The sequence below is a fragment of the Rhipicephalus sanguineus genome, chromosome 5 (genome assembly GCF_013339695.2).
Source record: "Rhipicephalus sanguineus isolate Rsan-2018 chromosome 5, BIME_Rsan_1.4, whole genome shotgun sequence".
In the NCBI taxonomy this organism is placed as follows: domain Eukaryota; kingdom Metazoa; phylum Arthropoda; class Arachnida; order Ixodida; family Ixodidae; genus Rhipicephalus; species Rhipicephalus sanguineus.
Window position 1 is genome coordinate 195,418,659 of NC_051180.1, and position 21,319 is coordinate 195,439,977.

The 21,319-nt window shown below is 43.0% G+C and overlaps 1 protein-coding gene across 2 annotated transcripts in view; it reads left to right on the forward strand.

Moving 5' to 3' along the window:
• LOC119394554 (indian hedgehog protein) overlaps positions 1–21,319 on the forward strand; it is a 349,717-nt gene that overhangs the window by 108,194 nt on the left and 220,204 nt on the right. The window contains exon 1 of one of the 2 annotated variants that reach the window (XM_037661875.2): positions 11,093–11,436. The exons of the other annotated variant lie outside the window; for it this stretch is intronic. Within the exon in view, the coding sequence (XP_037517803.1) occupies positions 11,128–11,436 (309 nt within the window). The 5' untranslated portion in view covers positions 11,093–11,127. Of the gene's footprint in view, positions 1–11,092; positions 11,437–21,319 lie in introns of those variants that run through there. 2 annotated transcript variants of the gene reach the window in all.

Below are 21,319 nucleotides of genomic sequence, written 5' to 3' on the forward strand. Positions count from 1 at the left end.
CCATACATCGTGGATGTCTCGCTCGCCCAAAAATTTGCCCATACCGGCGTGAAAAGTACGTTTAGATAGCGAAACTCACGTATGTGTATTCTACGAGCGTGTGCTGTTAGAGCAGTTTTGGTTATTTTTGCCGCGAGCTGCAAGTGTCGGCAGTGCGTTCTCAGCTATTCGAAGACCATCATATGTCGCATATTTTTGTTACATACGTCGATGTCAGAGTTCCAAGGGTATTTTAGCGTGCACCTATACAAGCATGTGCATTTATTGCGCGTGTAGGTGCTGTTGCGATCTGCACGCAGGGTCAGCGGCACCTCTGAGCAGTTAGACGAATATTTGCGCGATGAGCACTTACGCGCGCTGAAGCACGACATACAGTGCTTCTGAATTGGTCATAGTCAGTATTTATTTGCTTTTATACTCGGAGACTAGCTACCTTTTACTAAGTAACCCTTACTCTTCCGTATCACGCCGTCGTTCAAATGTATGTCGAAGGCGTCCACCAAGGTTAAGCACGATGTCCATTAATTCGCGAGTGACATGTCTCCCTTAAAATAGAAAAGATAATACTGTTGCGCCTCTGTATTGCGAACGCCCGCGTGTAGTTGGCACTACTCCTGAAGAGATTGTGCAGTACCTATTAAAAAAAAAATTCGGCAGATCCCACATCTTGTGGGAATCGGTTTCATGCGAAGCAGTCAGCGAGTAGTTCAATGGTGCATTTTTTTTCTTTGAGTCAAGCGTTACGATGTGGATCGACGTGTTTTAGTAAGTGCAGTAGGGTGCACATCGTGGGCATACCAGGCACGTCGACAACACTGGCGTTTAAAGGGTAACTGATGGTCTGACGTAACGTCAGCACCGTACATACTTCAGTATTATCTAAACGAAGTGCACTTTATGGCGCAGTGATGTGAATATCATACGTAACGCTCGTTAGCGTATTCATCCAGGATCGAGCGACGCTAGAATATACCTTGCTGAATCATAGGAATACAAGTGTAATGTTTATTAGATTGCTATAAAAGCGGAGCCAACGCTGGAAGCACAGACATATACCTTGCATGACGCCTGCATCGAAGGAGTACACATGTAGCGCTTATTGCTTTGTTATAAAATTAGATAGCCAGCACCACAACCACAATTGACGTTGCACCGACAGTACGGTTGCATAAGGTGTTTTTTTCCAAAGCGGTTTCCAGACCTAGCATGGCTCTGTGGTAGAATACCTAACTGCCACGCAGAATGCTTGGGTTCGATTCCTGCTGAGATGCTGATTTGTATTCTTTCCATTCCTCGTATCAACGCTGCCGATATCGGTTTTTCTTAACACGCTCTCATTTAAATTACCAATGTCTGTTCTCGCCATTCCTGGTTAGATAGAAACTGTCAATCACCTGTGGCGCATACCCGTACAACGCGGCCAGTCGTAAACGGGTATGTGCCATACGTTTCCGGAGGAAAGGGTTTGACGACGTATGCGAGAGGATTTTCACGTTTTTCATGTCACGACTAGACAGTCATATTCGTCAAGTCCTCTTACCCTCCCACGCTACTTTTGGTCTACAACAAGTTAAGGGGGCGATCACGAGAGCACCCAAACATAGGCGGCTAGATAGATAGGTAGATAGATACGTAGATAGAAACGCTCAAAGTGCCAAAGGTTCGCTAAGAAATGCTTCGCATTTAAAAGGCATTATTGTATGCCTCAGTGAAACAGCTGTTCTTCAGAAAATAAGGTGTCATTTTAATTAGGATATTTTTGTCACGGCAGGACACAACTTGACTTTTTCGTGATTCAGGATTACACATAGCACGAACATGAGTGCAGCAGATAAATAAAAACTGAAAAAAGTGGGTGCCATGTGCACTCCTACTACCTCGTGTACCTGTCCAATTGTAGATTCCAAATCTACAAATTATGCGACCATTGATAAATGATCAACCCATCAATGTTCGATCACAGTTGATCTGTTTCCGTTTACTGCCTGTCGCTTATTTGCACGATGTTTTGCAAGAATCATCGGTTAAACCCATCTGGTAACGCAAGCATTATCTATAGCATGCAGTGGTTCTAAAGGGGGGGGGGGGGTCAGCGAAGCCATTTCTGGGGGTCCGCGAAACGCATCTTCGAACAAAAAAGAAAATACGCCTTTTTTGAAGAAACAATATGTCCAATGACAGCGGCCCACACTATTTTTGTTTTGCTTCACCGCATAACGGTTATGCATTGCGGCGGAGCTGACTTATGCTTTCCATGAGATGGCTGTAAAGCTTTTACTGCAATTTTCTACCACATGTGCTTTTCCAGGCTTGCATATTTGAAGAGAAAGCGTAGCGAGAAACAGTTGAAATGTGGCGGCAGATCGCACAACTTAGTGACAAGCTGTTGAGATTGAATTGGCGTGGCACTTTAGTTTGACCATTCTTTGCCACGGAGAAACGCAAGGCACCTGTTTCACGCTGCATGTTGTGCTAATTTAGAAGCCCTCACCCCCACCCCCCTCCTTACTTCTCACTGCAAGGGGTCCCTCATCACTTCCACCAGTCCACAAGGGGTCTCCAAAACATCCATGGCTGAGAACCACGACCTATATATCAGAGCCTGAACAATTTCTTTTACATGTACAAGGACTTTTTTGTTTGAATGCATTACAAATTCTTAAAACTTCAAATGATACAATAAATGCTGGTTGTAGCACTTTATTAGAATCAAAACAATAACATTCACAATGTCAATGTAAATTATACATTTTCATCTACCACAGAACCTATATGCTCATTATTGAACAGATGAAACAACATACACAATGCAACCTGAGCACTAATTCACAGCAGTAAAATATTATGAAAGTATAGTACGAAAATTCATCACAAAGCAAGACACATACACTTCGAAATGCCAGTATGCAAGTACAATCCAAAGAGATGGCATGCACAGCAGTGGCGTAGCCAGGGGGGCACACCGGGCATCCCTCGCCCCCCCCCCTCGAAATTTTTTTTTGCTATGGCATACAGAGCCCAAAATGACAACTGAACACATCTGGCTGCCCGGCTCCCACTTCAAATCAAGGAGACGACCCCCCCCCCCCCCGAAAAAAATTTCTGCCTATGCCTCTGATGCACAGAGAACTTGGTGTCTGCTTACACATGAAGGCAACTCGATAAGTAATAAAGGCTTGCAACACTTAGGCATGGTGGTGTACCATTGTTCTTATATATAGCATTAGTTTGCCCTCAGGCATGAAAACATGTTACGCATGATTGTGCAGTTCAATGTTTTGTATAAAGACCTGTGGTGTCGACCATAGATCCATCTGCCAATGTTTGTAAACGCAGTCGCCTTTATTCACATATTTTTAAGAAATAATGTAAATTTATAACGTTAAGCTTGGGAACATGGCATTATTTCGCAACCCTATTCACCCGCATTATTATGCATAAATAGTAGACCAATGGTTACAATATTTACATGCCAGCTAGTGCCATGAAATGCGACCGGAAAATTGGTTCCTCGTCACCTTCAACAGCTCAATTTATGGCTCATGCAGAAGTGCCACATTGAAAATGAATCCGCGAATACCGTGACAGGAAAGTTACCTCGGAGTTAGGTAATAACATACTTTGAATTAAAAATTGCCCATCAATACTGGTGGTGGCTTGGCACATTATAGCCAAGGACTGGACATGCCATGAGGTTGAATAAAAATTGAGCAGGGAATAAATAACGGCTGTAAAACAGTAAAGAACCATGCTTAGTAAATTAAATGAGTTTACATTCAGCATCTTTTCAAGCCATGTAAAATTTTCAAATGCACACTGTTATTGCAATGTTCGGACTCAGCACCGTGCATAACACAGTGCAGCAGTCCAAGTGCTCACAATCCTAAATACTGAGAGATGTACAAGATCATCAGTATAGTATACTGTATGGCACAGGAGTGTTCACAGAAGAGACCGTCTTGTAGACAAACAGGTGGGCCAGAACTGTTGCTGCTTTGCCAAAAGTGTTCAGTCTTCCTGAAAAAGATATCAAGCAAAGAAGTCTTAAGCTTTCTGCATCCATACAAAATACCCACCTGTCTTCTCTTACTGCAGACTTTTCCGAAAAAACAGAAAAATACAAAATTAAGAAGCTGCCAAGTATTTTCTTGTGAGATATGCAATGAGTGTGCAGCACACTTTCATTCTTGTAATATCTAGAAAGACGCAGCATTATAATACAGAAAGACGAGGCTCAATTGCTTGTCCATGTTTTGCTGCCATGTTTTTATACACCTAGAAAAAGAACAAGGTACAAAAGCTAGTGTGCAGTGTTGCTTGTTGTTTTGTGGAGGCAACTCCTATTACAAAAATAATTCATTTATCCTCAAAACTTAGTGCAAGTTCTCCCAAATAAATTATTTAAAATCCTAGGCTAGACGGGACAAAATATAGATATATAGTACTTATGAGGCATGCCACAGTGGACAGCCTCGATTTTTTAATTCACATTTAAATATAAAGCTCTGTTTATGCCAAAGCAACATCTAGATGTTGTCTTTCTCACAGCACTTCGGACTAAACCAGCTGTGCACATAGCGCCTGCCTGTAAGCACTGCACCATCCTGCTTCTGCCAACTATGAAATGCGTGCATACTGAAAATTTTATATGCTGCTTACTGCTTGCTGTTACCTTAAATCTCCCCTAGCCAACACAAACTAGACAAGCAATTAATATAACTATCAAGTGGAAATGAATGTAAAAATTTTCCTAACAGTGATAACTTAAATCACAAGGCGCATGCAGCCCATCCTATGTTAGTCCTGTTGTGACTCACAACAGGACTAACATTTGTGTCGGAAATTGTGAACGGTTTTGAAACTACCAAACACAAAAATAAAGTTAAACACCATAATAACAATGCGCTAGTGAGCTTCAATGTATATCAATGTATATGCCACTTCATTGTTAAGGTAATGCATCACAATACTGACCGTTTGAAGCAAAACGGGAATGTGAACTAGTTGGTGGGTAATAGGCGAGGTTCATGTTTAGGCAATAAAGCTTTCAGTTGTGAGTAAGCGCTCTTGATGTGCACTTTCTTGTCCTTGTCTTCTTAGCACTGCCGTTATATAAGTACTGACCATTTCGCCAGGAACACTATGAATCCCTCACAATACAGTCAATATCATGCTACAGGTGTCTATTATCGAGGCACTCCACTGTAAATTCAATATAGTGTTATAGGCATGACAGAGTGCAGGTGCAGATTCTGCATACTGTATTGGATGACTGAGATAAGAGCTACCATGACATTGGACTCAAAATAGTGATACTCTCAATGTTTCCAATGTATCAATGACTTGCTTCATTAAACACAGGTATGCATTGCACAATTCAGAAACGGATTCTATTTGATCACTCTCTCCTAACGAGATTACTGCTACCAACCCAGGTTCTGTGAAGCATCCAGATGAGCTTCAAGAGTTCTTATCAAGCTGCTGGTGTCCACAGCTGCATAGCGTTGCATGTGCCATCTTGAGCACCTTCTGCAAAGAAAAAAAATGTACAGATTTTTTGCAGTGACTCACTATTTCATGCTGCACTAAACAGCTGTAAAGCACGCCAATACCTAATTCAGATAACCGGCATAAATTCAGTTAGACGTCCATGCATGCAACAATCCTTTAACTCTAAATTTATTATCCTAATGCACTCGAACACCAAGAACTAATTCAGTACATAATACAAAACTGGCAGTGTAGATAAAGCGTTTTTTTTTAATCTCAGGAAAAACAGATTCCAGAGCTTTTTCATTGCTGCTCCCGTTTGATGTTAGCATTGAAAGTGCCGCTGTGCTTCTTACGCAAAAGTGAGCTTAGAGACAGACTTTACGAGGCATCATACTCTTCTTTCCTGCTTTGTTCTTTTTCTGTAAAGTTTCTTTTGTATTATCCTTTATTCCTCGTACCCTCTCCCTTTGCACAGCATGGCCAGCCAGTTTGAGATGTGGCTAACCTGCCTGTCTTTCCATCTATTTCTTTCTTTCCTTCCTTCATTTTAAGTCTTGCAGCATTTACAAATATACACATCAAGTTCAGTAGTGTAGTGTTGCCAACTGCACAAACATTCATAACCTACAGCCAACCTACAGACAACCACAAATTTCACTGCCTGTGCGAGACTAGAAAGCAAATACTTGTGGTTTCAAGTTCACTCCACACCTACCATTTCGTCAAAAACACAGCATTTGAGTTTCTGATAAATTAAGTTGTTTGCCGTGTATCATGCTAATGAAAGAGCTCAAAACAGCATGATACAGCAAGGAGTAGGTGCACAACAGCACATCCTTTGAGAATTTGCGATAGAGTCATCTGGTGACCTGCGGGCCATTGTCTACTGCTTCTGGTGCTGCACTAAACACAATATTCACATTCATCAAGAAGCATGATGGTAGGAAGCTTACATATGACTTAAAGAAGTAACCCATAAGAAATGACGAAAGGTGTTCTGTTCTTGCTGAACATTAGTTTTTTTTAACTGTGATAATGTTTAATGGCTGCTTAGCCTTGCTTCAAAGCTTCATAATAGTCTTATGAGAGTCACATTTTTTTAATTATTGTCCCTCTGCCATCAGTATTGCATTGAGCTGACTTGCACTGATGTGACTGAATAAGCCTGGCACAGCTCGCACATCTTCAACTTGATGAGAATATCCACATGAAATTCATGAAAGTTCAAGATGTCACTAATTATGTCACAAAATTGTCACGAATTAAGTGACATTATCGTAAAATGCACGTGCTTCACCATAAACGCTGTCACTTAGCAGACAACTTTCACATAATATGGCCATAATCATATCTCTGCAGCATAATTTATTCGTTCTAGTCCAACCTAATGACGTTATTACCCTATATATGGTATGCTGTTTCTTTTTTTGTCTTAGGGACGAACAAAGTGCGCAATGCAAAATTGTTATCGAAAAGTATTCCCACTTACTAATATTAGGGAGATTTGGAATAGCGTACGCCAGGCCCGTAGCCACAGGGGAAAGGGGGGAGCGAAATTCTGATGGAGGGGGGTGTTTTACCGAAAATGAATTATGAAAATAGGCGTTTTTCTAAAAAAGTGAAGGGCGCAACGAAGGGCTCCGGAAGTTTCGCCCATCTGTTTTCTTTAACGTGCACTGACATCGCAGAGTACACAGGCGTTTAGCCTCCACCGAAATGCTACCGCCGCGGCCGAGATCGAAGCCGCGACTTTCGGGTCGGCAGCCGAGCACCGCAACCATCGTACAACCGAGGCTGACAACTACAATAACTGAATCAACTGAAAACAAAAGTTAGCCTTAATGCACACATGACGGAGTGATAACCGCAGCCTCTCGCTTGTTTATATTTTCTGAAAGCACGCTGCCGCATTCACGCTTTATGGCAAGCAAAGAAATTGTATAGCACAAATTGTCTTCATTGAGGCGTACCCGCTCTTCGATAGACTGGCCGTGCGAAGCGTGTGCCTTCACAAAAGCTTTTTAAACGCGCATCAGGCATCACACGTATATGCGCGTAATGCTTTTCCATTCTGCTTTTTATTGTACTTTCCACGCGCAGCACTACACACGTGAGCGACGCGAAACTGAGAACACAGAAGCACCACTTACCGTTCACATTTCCGACTGTGCCTAACCAGGTGCTGGCCGAACACGAATACACGAAGGTGCAAGCACGCTTGAGTCTTCAGACCATCATGAAACCAACACGAACACGCTCACAGTACGCGATGTTGCATTGCCGTCGCTAAATGCCGTTCACGTCCAGCGTTGAGATCAGAGTCGCGCACACACAGGACACGGGCACGCACAGCCGACACAGCTGAGCGATTCGGAAACTTCGATGACCGGGCAACGGGAGAAAATGGCGAAGGCAGCGACGGGCGACGGCGAGACTTCGACTTGAGCACGCACGCTTCTCCTCTCCTGGTGCGCGCGTGTGTGTGTGTGTGTGTGTGTGTGTGTGTTTTTTATTTTGTCTTTCCTCGCTCGCGCCTGCGTGCCTGCGTCGTAAGGTTGCGTTATCGTGTTTCTCTCGGCGGCTCATGTAACAGCCCTCCCGTTTAGCGGCTGCTTGAAGGAAGTCGCGTTTATATATCTTTTTTTTTTTTGAAGGCGATAGCGTCAAAGAGCTCGTCTCGCAGAAATTCCGGTGTCGGCGGCGTGGGCGTCATTGGTTCTGAGCGAAAAAGCAGCGTTGGTTGGTCGTGAGCGAAAAGTCGAGGTAGATGCAAAGAGAGAGAGGGCGTTTGCACTTTGGCTTTCCTTGCGGCACTGTGTATACGTCTCCATCTAGAAGCGCAGGCAAGCTAGCGATTGAGAAGGCGATAGTGTGTGTGTGTGTGTGTGTGTGTGTGTGTGTGTGTGTGTGTGTGTGTGTGTGTGTGTGTGTGTGTGTGTGTGTGTGTGTGTGTGTGTGTGTGTGTGTGCGTGCGTGCGCGCGCGCGCGCGACCATGCGTGTGTACGAATACCGCTGTCGCGTTTTAAAGGCGAAACTAAGCGTCCCCCCCACCTTTTTCTTTTTTATCTCGTGTTTTCTGTCCACAGCATTTTATTGCGTACGCTGCGGCGTGCCGCCTCTAGTCAGTTAATAACTAGGACCTGACTCAGAGTGTGCGTACGTGTGAGTATAATCGCGTACATTTATGATCGCAGATTCTTTGTGCATGTCAGCGGTTTTCGTCGCGATAAGTTGACGAGGAATCTATCGCCGTCACTTCATCGACTGAGCTACTGCCAGCGATATTAGACTGCACGAACTTTTCTTTACAGCTCGTTATATTTGGAGAGTTGCAAGACTAAAACAAGCTCTGAAACAAGCTTTTATATGGCAAGAAAGTAAAACAACCTTTTACTCTCTCGTGGGATGCGGGAGTGAAACAGGCACTTTGCTCTCTTTCGCCAGGAGGAGTGAAAGGCCTTTTCACTCCTCCTGGCCAAAAGAGAGTAAAGCGCCTCCCTGAGAGAGAGTATAATGAGATCTGTGGGAGTAACACAGCTCTATAACTCTCACTGCAGGAGTTTCAGTTTTTAGAGTGTACGCGGCTGAACCTGTATTGGACATTTTGTAGTGAATTCAATGAAAGAAAGCAGAAACTTCATATGTATAAAAAAAATAAAATGTTTCATTGTCTCACTTTTGTCTTTCGTTGTCGCACTGAATGCGAAAGCAGTGACACACGCATGACTAAATATTCTTTTGCGTGCTCTTTTCTGTGGCATTTGTTGCTCACCGCGGAAAGAAACACGCGAAAAAAGTATTGTCTTGCGGATAGTAACTGAAGAAAATCATCCCTGGGATAAAAAGTTCATCCGAATGGAGCGTTTGAGTGGACCGACCATTGGTGCGGCGAGGTGCAACTGCGAGGACTAAAAGTAAGCCCAATCTCGGCTAACTTTTTCTTACAGTGTGCAAGACGTGCAGGGAAAGTAGCGCTTACACGAGGCTTCAGGACGAGAGTGGGAATGCTGTCCGCAGCAGGAGAAACTGCTCGTTTTGCTTCATTATTTACTCGAGTCACGGCTCGCAACAACACTCGTAGATACTCGGGGCCTTGGTTAGATGAAATTGAAAATAATAAAATCATACAATACACCCCTGGAGTAGTGTGAATGACACTCTTTACCTCGTCAGGTTTTCTCATAAATGTAGAGCACTTTTTTGTACAAAACTGGCAACCGCAAACAAGACTCGCAAGAAGTTGAGAAATTAAGTGATTCACTAAGGGAGTCAGCCGAGGCAACAGCTCAACATGAAGGAAAGTAAAATTTAACAAATTAACCTGCTGCTTGTTAAAATATTTATTAATAAAAATAGTTTTATTTCAAAAGAAAAGTACAGAAAACTCCAGCGGAAAAAGAGAAATATTCCGCATGTTAAACAACTTTATTAGGTGAAACAACTTTATTTGGTCCAGAACATACGTGACAGGGTGGTTCTTATGTGAGTGTCACTCTAACATTCCGCGTTGGGCGCGGTACGCCTAGAACCGCGGCGCATTGTTGCGCATGCATTTTTGCGCAGCTTCACAGATCGCTTTCTGACGTTCACTTGGTAGAGCAGAAAACGAAGGAATTGCCTCGCAAATAAAGATCTCTCTATCATTCTTCGAGAGTTAACTCACATATCTTTACTGTAATATTTTGGCTTGTTTTTCACTCCTTAGCACTGTCCTTCCTGCGTTTCTTTCCCACACGTGTCCAGCTGATGTAGTTCTATGGTTCCCAAGTCAAGTTGCATTAAACGTGTACCTGTGAGGTACACCTCATTTCTGTTTTCCATATTTACGAGCACAACTATGCGCATTATTCACGCTTGCACTGATGAAGGTGCCCCCCCCACACACACTAATTTGCATAGCAATGTTACCTTGGGACTTCCTATGCGCCTTGGTGCTTGTCTGACATATATATATATATATATATATATATATATATATATATATATATATATATATATATATATATATATATATATATATATATATATATATATATATATATATATATATATATAATATATATATATCCCAATAACAGCACTCCTACAGTTGCCACCATTCACGTAAAAAGAAAAACGCAAGTTCCTTGGTGAGGAACGCTAACGAAGACTTACTCACGCACAAATCGCCTGTTTTGCCGGCGTATAGGCCTTGAATATTTCACTTGCTCGCTGGTCACCATAGCACCTTGATATCCTGAACACTGATCTCTTCAGGAAGGTGCTGTTGTGTGCACATAATACAGAAAATTTCGGGAAGGATTTCGACTCTTCCCTCCCCTTGGCTATGCTTGGCACCTCGGCTACGCTTGTGGAAGCGGAAAATTGAGTGCACCTTTGGCGATCCGGAAGCGAGCGTAGTGCATGAGCGAAGCGACGGGGAGAGGCCGACGATGGGCGCCGCTTCGTGGGGGGCGAGGAGCAGGGCGGTCCCTTCGTGCTGTACCGGAAGTGGGCGCCCATGTCACGTGACGCCGAAGGTGGAGCTTGTGCCAGCCAATGCGAGCGCGTCCGTCGGAGCGCAGCGCGCGGCACCGCCGAAGGATCCGAGTCGCGCGTGCGACGATGGTGCTCCTCCGCAGGCGGATCTGAGGATGCGCGACCCCCCCGGCTTGGTCCGGTGCTGCTACGCGCTGCTGCTGCTGCTGCTGCTGCCGTGCGCGGTGCGAAGTTGTTCTCCGGGACCCGGCGGCGGCCGCCGGCGCAGTCCGCGCAAGCTGACGCCGCTGGTGTTCAAGCAGCACGTGCCCAACGTACCCGAGAACATGCTTGCGGCTAGCGGACTGCCCGAAGGACGCGTGGACCGCGGTCACAAACGGTTCAGAGACCTCGTGCCCAATTACAATGCGGATATTGTCTTCAAGGACGAAGAAGGAACTGGTGCCGACAGGCTCATGACGCAGGTGAGCTTGCCAGACGCCTTGCTCGAGGAGGGGGCCAGGGGGGGGGGGGGGGACGCATTTATTGCGCCGGCAATTTCGCGACTGAAAATCACCAATAACACCAGACACATGAAGCGCTCACCGTCAAGCTCTATGCACACCCAAGTCATGAAGGAGCCGGATGCGGCGAAAGATTAACACGGATTATCAGACACTAGGTGGGTACCATCATCAAGGAACTAGAATGGCGAGTGCAGAGCGATTACCGATGGCACCTTCTTTGTCGTCGGCCATCTGGCTTGTCGCCTACGCTGGCCTTCATTAAATTTGGACTTTCTCTGAGGTGTTCGTTCGCGCAAAGAGCGCTCGCGTTTCAGTGGCATCCTAAAAACAGCACCGTGTAAAATCGCGCAGGCGGGACATGAAGAGAACGTAAAAGTGAACTTTGTTTGAAGCAACAGGAGTACATACCGCCCCGTGCATAAAGGTCACATGTCGTGCCGTCTTCAAAGGTGTGCGGTGAGAGTAACTTTGTTTAGTCCAGTTGGCTTACTTTGAATTCAAGCAGCGCGAAGAGACTGGTCTATTCGAAATGCTATTGAAAGCGACCAAAAAAGCAAGAAGAGCACCAAAGGCAGAAGACAAGCGTAAGCGTGTCAGCGCGGCATTGCGTAGCCTATGCAATAGACAAGAGTGTCTGTACTAATAGTTCGCATGCTATTTGGTTCTTGCTTTTCTTTTTTTGACGGAGTATGCAGCTTTCTGAAATAAAATTCAGTTACCAGTCAACGCTTCTCTTGTGGTGTTTCTTTTCTTGTTGTCTCTTCGCGCTGCTTTAAGTCATATTCCAGCTATAGCAGCTTTTCTGGGAACATTTTTTTTTTTTTGCTGAGAAGAGATACATAGGTGACCCATATACAAGCCCAAATGAAATTTGAGAAAGCTTTCTTGTTGGAACTCGAAACTCGCAAGAGTTAATCTATCCCGCACCGAATTCTGTGCACGAGTAGTCTTGCTCGAACCGCAATGGAAGCCATTCAGTGGTTAAGAATGGGGTGGGGGGCTGTATAAACGGCACATTTGCTGCGTTGCGCATAAATCAAAAATTTTTGAACACGTGCGATTCCTTGTTTTACTGTACGCTTTTCAAGATGGCGCCTCGGGCGCTCGTGCCCCGTGCATGTTACCTCCAATGAAATTGATTTTGTGTGTGCACATCTACCGCTTAGTGTTTGATTCTTTTAAACCTTAGAGCAACAATTTACTCGTCTTTCAGAGAAGTTCTTTTCTGGCATATAAATACCGGAGAAGTGATATCATTTGTGGTAAAAACAACTTCAAACTTTTTTGCTACATTTTGATTCTTTGATGTTCTCGGCGCAAATAACTAATTTTTGCGGTTTATGATCGTGAGGTTCCTGCCTTTTTCTTTTGTTCCCTTACGCCTGTTAAAAGAGTTGCACATAGAGAGGAAATTGTCTAGAAAACCTGCCGTTCGCTGTATGAACACGTGCTGATTATCTAAACTATCGCGTGTGTACAGGCGAGACCGTTTCAAGTCAGCCCACTGCACGCAATAAAGTTAAGTCTGTTTGCAGCCTTCCGTGTCTCCTTTTAACAACGCCATACCGACAGGCCATTCTTGCTCATAATTGTACGCACTGGCAACGGGTCGCTGCGCACTTTGCGTTTTCGCTCACCGTTGCATTGGTATATTTTATTTGATTTATTTGACAAAATAAAAAAATACAAGAACGTAGACATATAATTGCGCATTCGGAGGTCCCGAAGTAAAAACTGTCAGGGGGACCTCCTAACAAAAACAAAATGGGGGTTACAAGAATCTCGGCAAAGAGTGAGTCACATATTTTATATAATTTCTAGTGCGTCCATAATAGAAGGGAACACTATTCATAAATAAAAGAATTATTATTATAATCACAAATGATAAAATGAGATATTTAAAAAGTCAAATGGAAAAAATTACAAATTCACATAAATTCAAACAAGGAAAAATGTCACGTGCAACCGACAATGCAAACAAGCATCAAATAAAGGCAAAATTCAAACACTTAAGAAATAGGCAATGGTACATTTTGAAAGTGTGCTGTAAAAAAAACGTAATGAATTCTATTTGTGTGACAAAATGCTAATGAAACGTTCCATAGTTCTACGTTTGAATGATAATAATGAAGATAACTTAATATCTGATGGTAATGAATTCCAAAGTGAAATTCCTGAAAATGCAATGGTAAATTTCCCATAATTTGTTCTAACTTTAGAAAGAAGTAGATTAAGTTGTTTTGAAAATCTTGTATTATTGTTATTAATGAGGCTGGAGTAAGAAAAACCCGGAATATTGAGTTCGGTATTTATGAGACGAAATATTAGTAGTAGCACCATATGATTGAACAACATGCGCAAAGGTAAAGCATTTAGGGAACTGAATATGGGAGCAGAGGGAGATGTATGCGGCTGAAATGTAATTAATCGTAATGCTTACTTTTGCAAAATTTCAAGCTGATGAAGATGTGTGTCATATGTATTACCCCAAGCTGAAAGGCAGTATGAAATGTGACTATGTATGTACGCGTAATATAAAGACATGAGGATGTTTCAATGAAAGTAAGAACGAGTTTTTATGATGATGTGAATAACAAATGAGATTTTTTTAATAAGCGATTGAGTATGGCAGTAGAAATTTAATTTCTCATCTACAACACCAAGAAATTTAGTACACGGGGATCTGGCAATTACATCATTATTTAAGGAAACTGCAATATAATGAATCAGCAATTTTCTTGAGGAATGGAATATCATAAACGTTGTCTTAGATGGACTGATTGTTAGCTTATTCTTTACGCACCAGGAATGAACATTTGCTAAGTCTGCGTTAAGTTTATCCTGCTCTGCACCAGAACTTTTATCGGATGTGAAAATGGTGGTGTCATCAGCATAAAGAAGGCAATGCGCATGTGTTAATATTTGCGGCAAATCATTGATGAATATGAGAAATAAAAGCGGCCCAAGTATTGATCCTTGAGGAACACCTATATTTATAATTTTTGATGAAGAAAGAACACCATCAACTTGGACTGTCATGATCTGTCAAATGGTTACGAATTAATTCTAAAGGCGGCCCAGAAATGCTGTAAGATTCAAGTTTGCCTAAAAGAACGCGGTGGTCGATGGAGTCAAATGCCTTCGTGAAATCAATAAAAACAGCGCCGACTAAAAGGCCTTGGTCGATGGCTAATTCAACCCTTTCATTAAACGTAATAAGCGCTAGTTCAGTAGACAGATCCTCGCGGAAACCAAATTGATCATTTGTTAAAAGATTAAATTTGGACAGGTATTTACTTAGACGATTGCAGATTAGCTTTTCGATCACTTTACTAAAGAAAGACAAAATGCAGATAGGACAATAATTACTCATGCACTAATAGTCACCTTTTTTAAACACAGGAATAACTTTACCTATTTTGAGGCTATTAGGGAAGATCCCATCTTTAAATAATTTGTTTATTAGATGCATTAGATGTTTATTAGACTAGATACACGCAAGCCTAATGCTTGATGGGTGTATAAGTTCAAGACCTGGACCAGTTGTTTTAAGAGATATGATGATATTACATACTTCTTGCGACGTTGTTGGGAATAAGTAAAAGGAATGAAAACATCGTGAAAGACTAACTGACGTCGAATTAGGCTCATCGGTGCCTGTAACACTGAAATGATCACTGAAAGCATTAGCAATATCTTGAGGGCCAATAATATTAGTAGTATTGTGGTTTACACACAATATGCTATTTTTAGTTGTACTGACGTTCAGGAATTCCTTAATTAGCTGCCAGTTCCGTCTAGCGTCACTTCCGTTTTTCCCTATTTTATTTTCGCAGTATTTATGCTTGGCATCTTTTAAAGTGGCTGTTAGAACATTCGAATACGTGTTGAAGCGCGACCGCAAGGTATTATTAAACGGCTGGACTTTAAGTTTCTTACGAAGATTATCTCTTTTTTTGATAGACCGCAAACGAATCACTAATCAAAGACTTTCTTGGCGAACTAAACCATCGCGTGATAGTTGTGATACTTGTGCATGAATTAGAACATTATGATATTTTTGCAGAGAAACATTCAAAAGCCTTATTACCGCATTCTTCTTCAAGCACGTCAGCCCAGTCAATCGCACGAACCATATGAATGAATTTCTTAGAATCGAATAAAGTCTTGACATATTTTCCTGGTTGAGGATGTGTTAAAGGACCTATGCAAAAAAGAGTAGGGTAATGATCTGTTGCTGTATATTCCACAATTCCAGCAGTGCTATGATCTGTAGGTAGGCTAGAAAGTAGATGGTCAATTGAAGTATTGGGCCCACCAATTTCACACCTAGTCGGAACAGAAATTAGTGATGAGAGACCACAGCTGAGATAAGTGCGTAAATACTCGGAGCAAGACTGACTATTAGGGTCGATAATGTTGATGTTAATATCACCACATATAACAATATCCTTGTTTTCATCAATCAGTATGTTTAGCAACGGCTCAAGTTCTCTACAAAACTCGATGTAAGAGGATGAGGGTGAACGATAAATGCACGCAATTATGATGTTACGTTTGTAGGGCAGCTGCATATTAGTATTCTCGATTTCTAACCATACTGATTAACACAGACAATGACGAAAAAAAAAGGTCATGACGACGTTTGTGTGACAATGCTGATTTCACTAAAATGGCTGAACCGCCAGTACGATAACCTTCGCGATGGCAATATTCAGACGTGTAACCTGAAAGACCGTATATATTCCCGTCGTGGGATGATAACCACGTTTCAGAAAGGCATATAAAAGAAAAAGCATGATCCAAAATGGAAAGAAGAGCGATGAGATCATCATGATGCTTACGAATACTGCGTATGTTTAAATGCATTAAGGATAATGTGGGTTGTTTTTTCTTCAGCATAGTTTTGGCTTCATCGAGAGAAAAGATTGAAACAATAATGCAAGCACACAAACGATATGTTTCATTACTTGAGGACTGACAAATCTTTCACACTAGATATCCGATGAACACGGGTATCATCTGCCTTCCTGGCCTTGATAGTACAGTTATCGGTCCACAGGAACTTCCATCCTTTAGACTTCTTCAGTTGTCGGGTGTGAGGTGATCATTTACGAAAATGGATGTCGGTGGCTTCTGTGAGAGTACTATTGCAACTGTTGTGAGCCTCGCCTTCCGAGCTCTGGAAGCAAATTCAGCTTTTTTCGTTCGCGAGCAGAACCGCGCTATAATGTTTGTTCCTTGTTTGGCAGGCACGCGGTGAACAATGTCAATATCCATAGCAGCCACGGGGCATCCCATCTTGTCACCTGAAGTCTGCACGATTGTCAAACAACTCTCGCCTTCAGACTTCGGGATTCCCTTAATTTCTACATTATTTTGGCGTGAATACTGCTCAAGGTCAGCTACTCGTTGTGTAAGGCTCTTGTTACTTCAAACAGAGACTTGTTTTCGTCACTCAAGGACTTATTTTCTTGGGAAAGGCTCTCATTTTTTTATTTTATAGAATCATACAATTCATTAAACACACTGAGACTTTGACGCATTTCTGCGACTTCAGAACGGAGAAGGTCGACTTCTTTTGCCAACTCGGAATTTGTTGGCATCTTGAGTTATGCAGATCAAAACACACAAGGCAAAAAAGGGCAGCAGTGGTGACGGCAGAAACTTGTGAGCTATATGGAAAATTTGATGCACCAACCAGTAGAAGTATACAGAGGATAGTTAGGGGCAATCCTTAAGCCGTAGCCACTGCTGCCGAAGTGATGACCACCGTTCCAGCGCAGTCGCTTATAAAGGCAAGGATCCGTGCGTAGGCGGCGCTGCACACAACGCAGTGATGACGATGCTTGGGTGCCGATCACCAAAGAGATGAACGTCTGCCGCACGTAGTGCTAATCACCTTAAGGGGAGATATACATTTTGGCCGCATATATCGTGGCTAAAAGAACCTGCTTTCTTGTAACTGCTGATGCTCTTACGCCGTGCCCCGATGTGGAAACAAAGGAAGCCTGGCCTCAGAAGTCATGCCACACACGAGCACAGCAAGACTTACCACGCATTTCACGCACTGCTTCATATTGATTTTGTTATCCACGTCCACGCGCCTCCTTGCAAGACGCTAGCAACAAGCACCAGTGTTGATAATCCTCCAACGTCCTCACGTTTTGTGATCTAGGCTATTGTGCATTGCAGTACAAGTCTGTTCTTTTGTTGTGATAATCGTGCGATTGATGCCGTGCGTAACTATTGTTTTTCCCGCTCCTTTCTAGATTGCGTTCGGGCCCTAAAAGTATTTTTAATAAATAAATGGAGTCTCACTTACTTGCACTATAAATATATTGGCTAACCAGCCGTAAATGGTTCTGGCGGCCCTGTGCATTTTAGTGTGCGCAAGCCAATTGAACAGCCGCACGTCAATTATTGGAGGGTACCCTCGCATTATGAACACCTTCGCAAGAAGGATATGTGTGTGGCCAGAAAATCGGTCCAGTGCCCGTTACGATTTACGCATGGATTTCGTCACCTAATTCTCCCGTTGCCTAGCAGAAATGTTGGTGCGTTTATAAAGTGAACGTGTCCACCCTGAATTTTTTATAGTTTCGAGTGATGATGATTTGGAGATGATTGATATCCTACACGTACAAGAAAAATACAAAGCATGGTGTATTTCTTGGAAGCGTTTTACGCAGACATATGTTGTTTGTGTTGTCCCGCGGCTGCTGATACGAACCACAAGAAAGGCATGCATGCGAACCAGTCATACCAGCGCAGACCGCAATCGCACAGCTGCCGTCGCTATATCCTCGAGCACGCAGTTTCTATTCCCAGCCACGACGGCCGCATTTCCAAGCGGTGGAAATGCAAAGGACACCTGTTTCTGACAAGGTCAAAAGCCCTCCACTACGGCGTGTCTCATAATATTATCGTGGATTTTGCCCCTACAACTTTATTACAACGTGCATGTCATAAAATATAAGTGATGTCTGCGTGAGGAGCGTTGGATGTTTCTTGTTTATTTTTACCGGTGCAGGATAAACAAAACAATAAGAATGCTGCAATGCAACTGAACGAACAAGCCAAGTCGGGCAGCATAGTTTGCATTGAAGGGGCCTAGCAACACCATTTCAAGTAATCATCCAGTCAGCATACTATATAGGAGTTTACTGCCCCACAAATCGCCAGAAAATACCGAACTTGTTCCAAGCGGAGTTACAGGGATTTCCCGAAGGATCAAAGCGCTCTTTCTGCCCGCATTGGCTAAAGCCGCACTACTAAGCAGCACATGCACCGGCAGCTGTCGCGATTAATGGTAGAGCTCCGTGAGAGCCTCGTACGCACCGTGCGGCTCTGTCCTGAGTCAGCTCGACCGACAGTATACAACAGCGCGGCAACCAGGTCTGGTTACAAACGAACTCACCCTCCAAAACGACCCTCTCGCGGGAACAATCGTTCGACCCGAATGACATGTTTTTTGTACACTGTGAAGACAGAAAGTGGTTGCAACATCCATATGCATTGGCCGCCATACGCCGTTTCGTTTTGTCATGTTCGTCTTGGTAGTTTCCTGCAGCATTGCGCGATCAAGGGGTGTGGGCACAATTTAACGAGGATGTTATTGCTGCATTGTTGGGTATAGGAGCCAGGTGTTGTGCTACTATATTCTACAAACGTTGTCTATACGAGGGCGCACGTGGTATTGCGCAGCAGACGACACAGCGCTACATCTTCAACTCATGACGTCATAAATCTTGTTTGGGAATGGCTGTATATGTTGTTGAGAGGAGTTTAGAGGCATTGTATTGAAAGTGAAAATTTGAGTTGGAATGCAGAGAGCCCAGTTTTCTTTTCATTGTATTTTCTTTTCGTTTTCATTTCCTGTAACTAAGCATATTGGCTTATCGACTGACATCAGCAAGACAAACGTTTCATCACTACTCTAAGTTCACGCAGAATGAATTTTATTTCATGAAAGTTGACTTCGCACAATTTATGCCATGATATACCAGATTCTTGTTCCTGGCAGCTCTCGTATGGATGATAGAAACTAAAAGTGCACAAAAACAGGACAGGCTTGAGACACACGTTTTCGGTCCTCGTCTCGAGCGCTTTTGGCTTATATCATGCCTTACCTCAAACAGTCACCTTATACAGTTCAGCAACAGCGGGGATAGAAGTGCTGCTCCAATTGCTTCAAACTGTTCCAAACGAGAAATTCTGCTACATGCTGCTCTAAACTATAAATTTTGTTAGTAACAGCTCCGAATCTACTCGAATATGGCGCTGGGCAAATGAAAACATTGAACTTTACCTGTGTGACCATGCAGCTAGCCTAAACAAAACCAAAAACAAGCTGTGTACTATTATGCAGATGCAGATGTATGCAGATTAGTATGCTAGTATGTAGTATGCAGCTTCTACACTAGCAGCATACTAGCATATTGGTATAGTGCCACAAGTACTGGCATTGTCTGATATAGTTGCCCATTTGTACCTCAAACATACTATTTCGGTTCGGTATCACAACTGCTGCTGTGACGACTGTGACTAATTACATTTATCGCTTTATCACCTTTGACCTCATTTATGTCACAGGAACTGGCATTTAAGCTGTCTTTTCTTATTTTAAACGCAGGCTATTTTGGTGAAGTATAAAATAACAGATTGCTTTGATCTCGTACCGATTGTAAACTGTTGTACGTAAGTGTGGTAACTTTTATAATTTGGTGCTCAAATTGATCAGTTTTACAAGTACCTGCAATTTAAATATATAGCTAAACTTACTTAGTGTTCAATGACCTTCCACCTGCCTAATTATTTGTTTGTTGCAATGTGCTGTGATTACTGCATGTGCAATGTGCTTAATAATAAAGATTAATATTTATGAGATGCTTAAATTGTGCCAGAAACTCCAGTGGTCGTTTGGAATATTTTTCCATCTGCTTCGAAAACACCAATAGCTACTCTAAACTGGCATTTTTTTTCTGCTCCAGAATCTGCTCCAAAAAGCAGAATGTCGCTTTCATCACTGCAACAGTAAAACTGTTTGAACGCATTTGAAAGCAGTGAAAAAAAAAGCCGGCAGATCCCGCGCATTGTGGGAATCGATGTAATGCGAAGCAGCCAGCAAGGAGCTGCATACATCGTCTTGTATGTCATTGAGGAAAATGCGTGTCATGGTTTTCATGTTAACTCCTATTGTTTATGTTCGTCACACAGTAACGTCGCGCAATACCAACTTCGGGGTAGATCAAGCTAGCGAAACGGCCGCCAGCGCACCATGGGCGCGGTACGTAGGTCATGCTGTAAATGACATATGTTTCATGACTTTCATGTTAACACGTGTTATTTACGTTCGTCACACAGTCACTACGCAAGATACCAATTTCGGTGTATATCAAGCTAGCGAAACGGCCGCCAGTGCAACATGAGCGTGGCACGTAAGTCATGCTGTACATGACATGCGTGTCATGATTTTCATGTTAATTCGTAATATTTATGGTCGTCACACAGCCACGTCACGAGATACCAATTTTGGTGTATATCAAGCTAGCGAAACAGCCGCCAGCGCACCATGAGCGTGGCAAGTAAGTCATGCTGTACATGACATGAGTGTCATGACTTTCATGTTAAATCGTGATTTTATGTTCGTCATACAGTCACGTCGCGCAATACCAATTTCGGGGTAGATCAAGCTAGCGAAACGGCTGCCAGCGCCCCATGAGCGTGGCACGTAAGTCATGCTGTACATGACATACGTGTCAATTTTCGTGTCAACTCGTGGTATTTATGTTCGTCACACAGTCACGTCGCAAGATACCGATTTCGGTGTATATCAAGC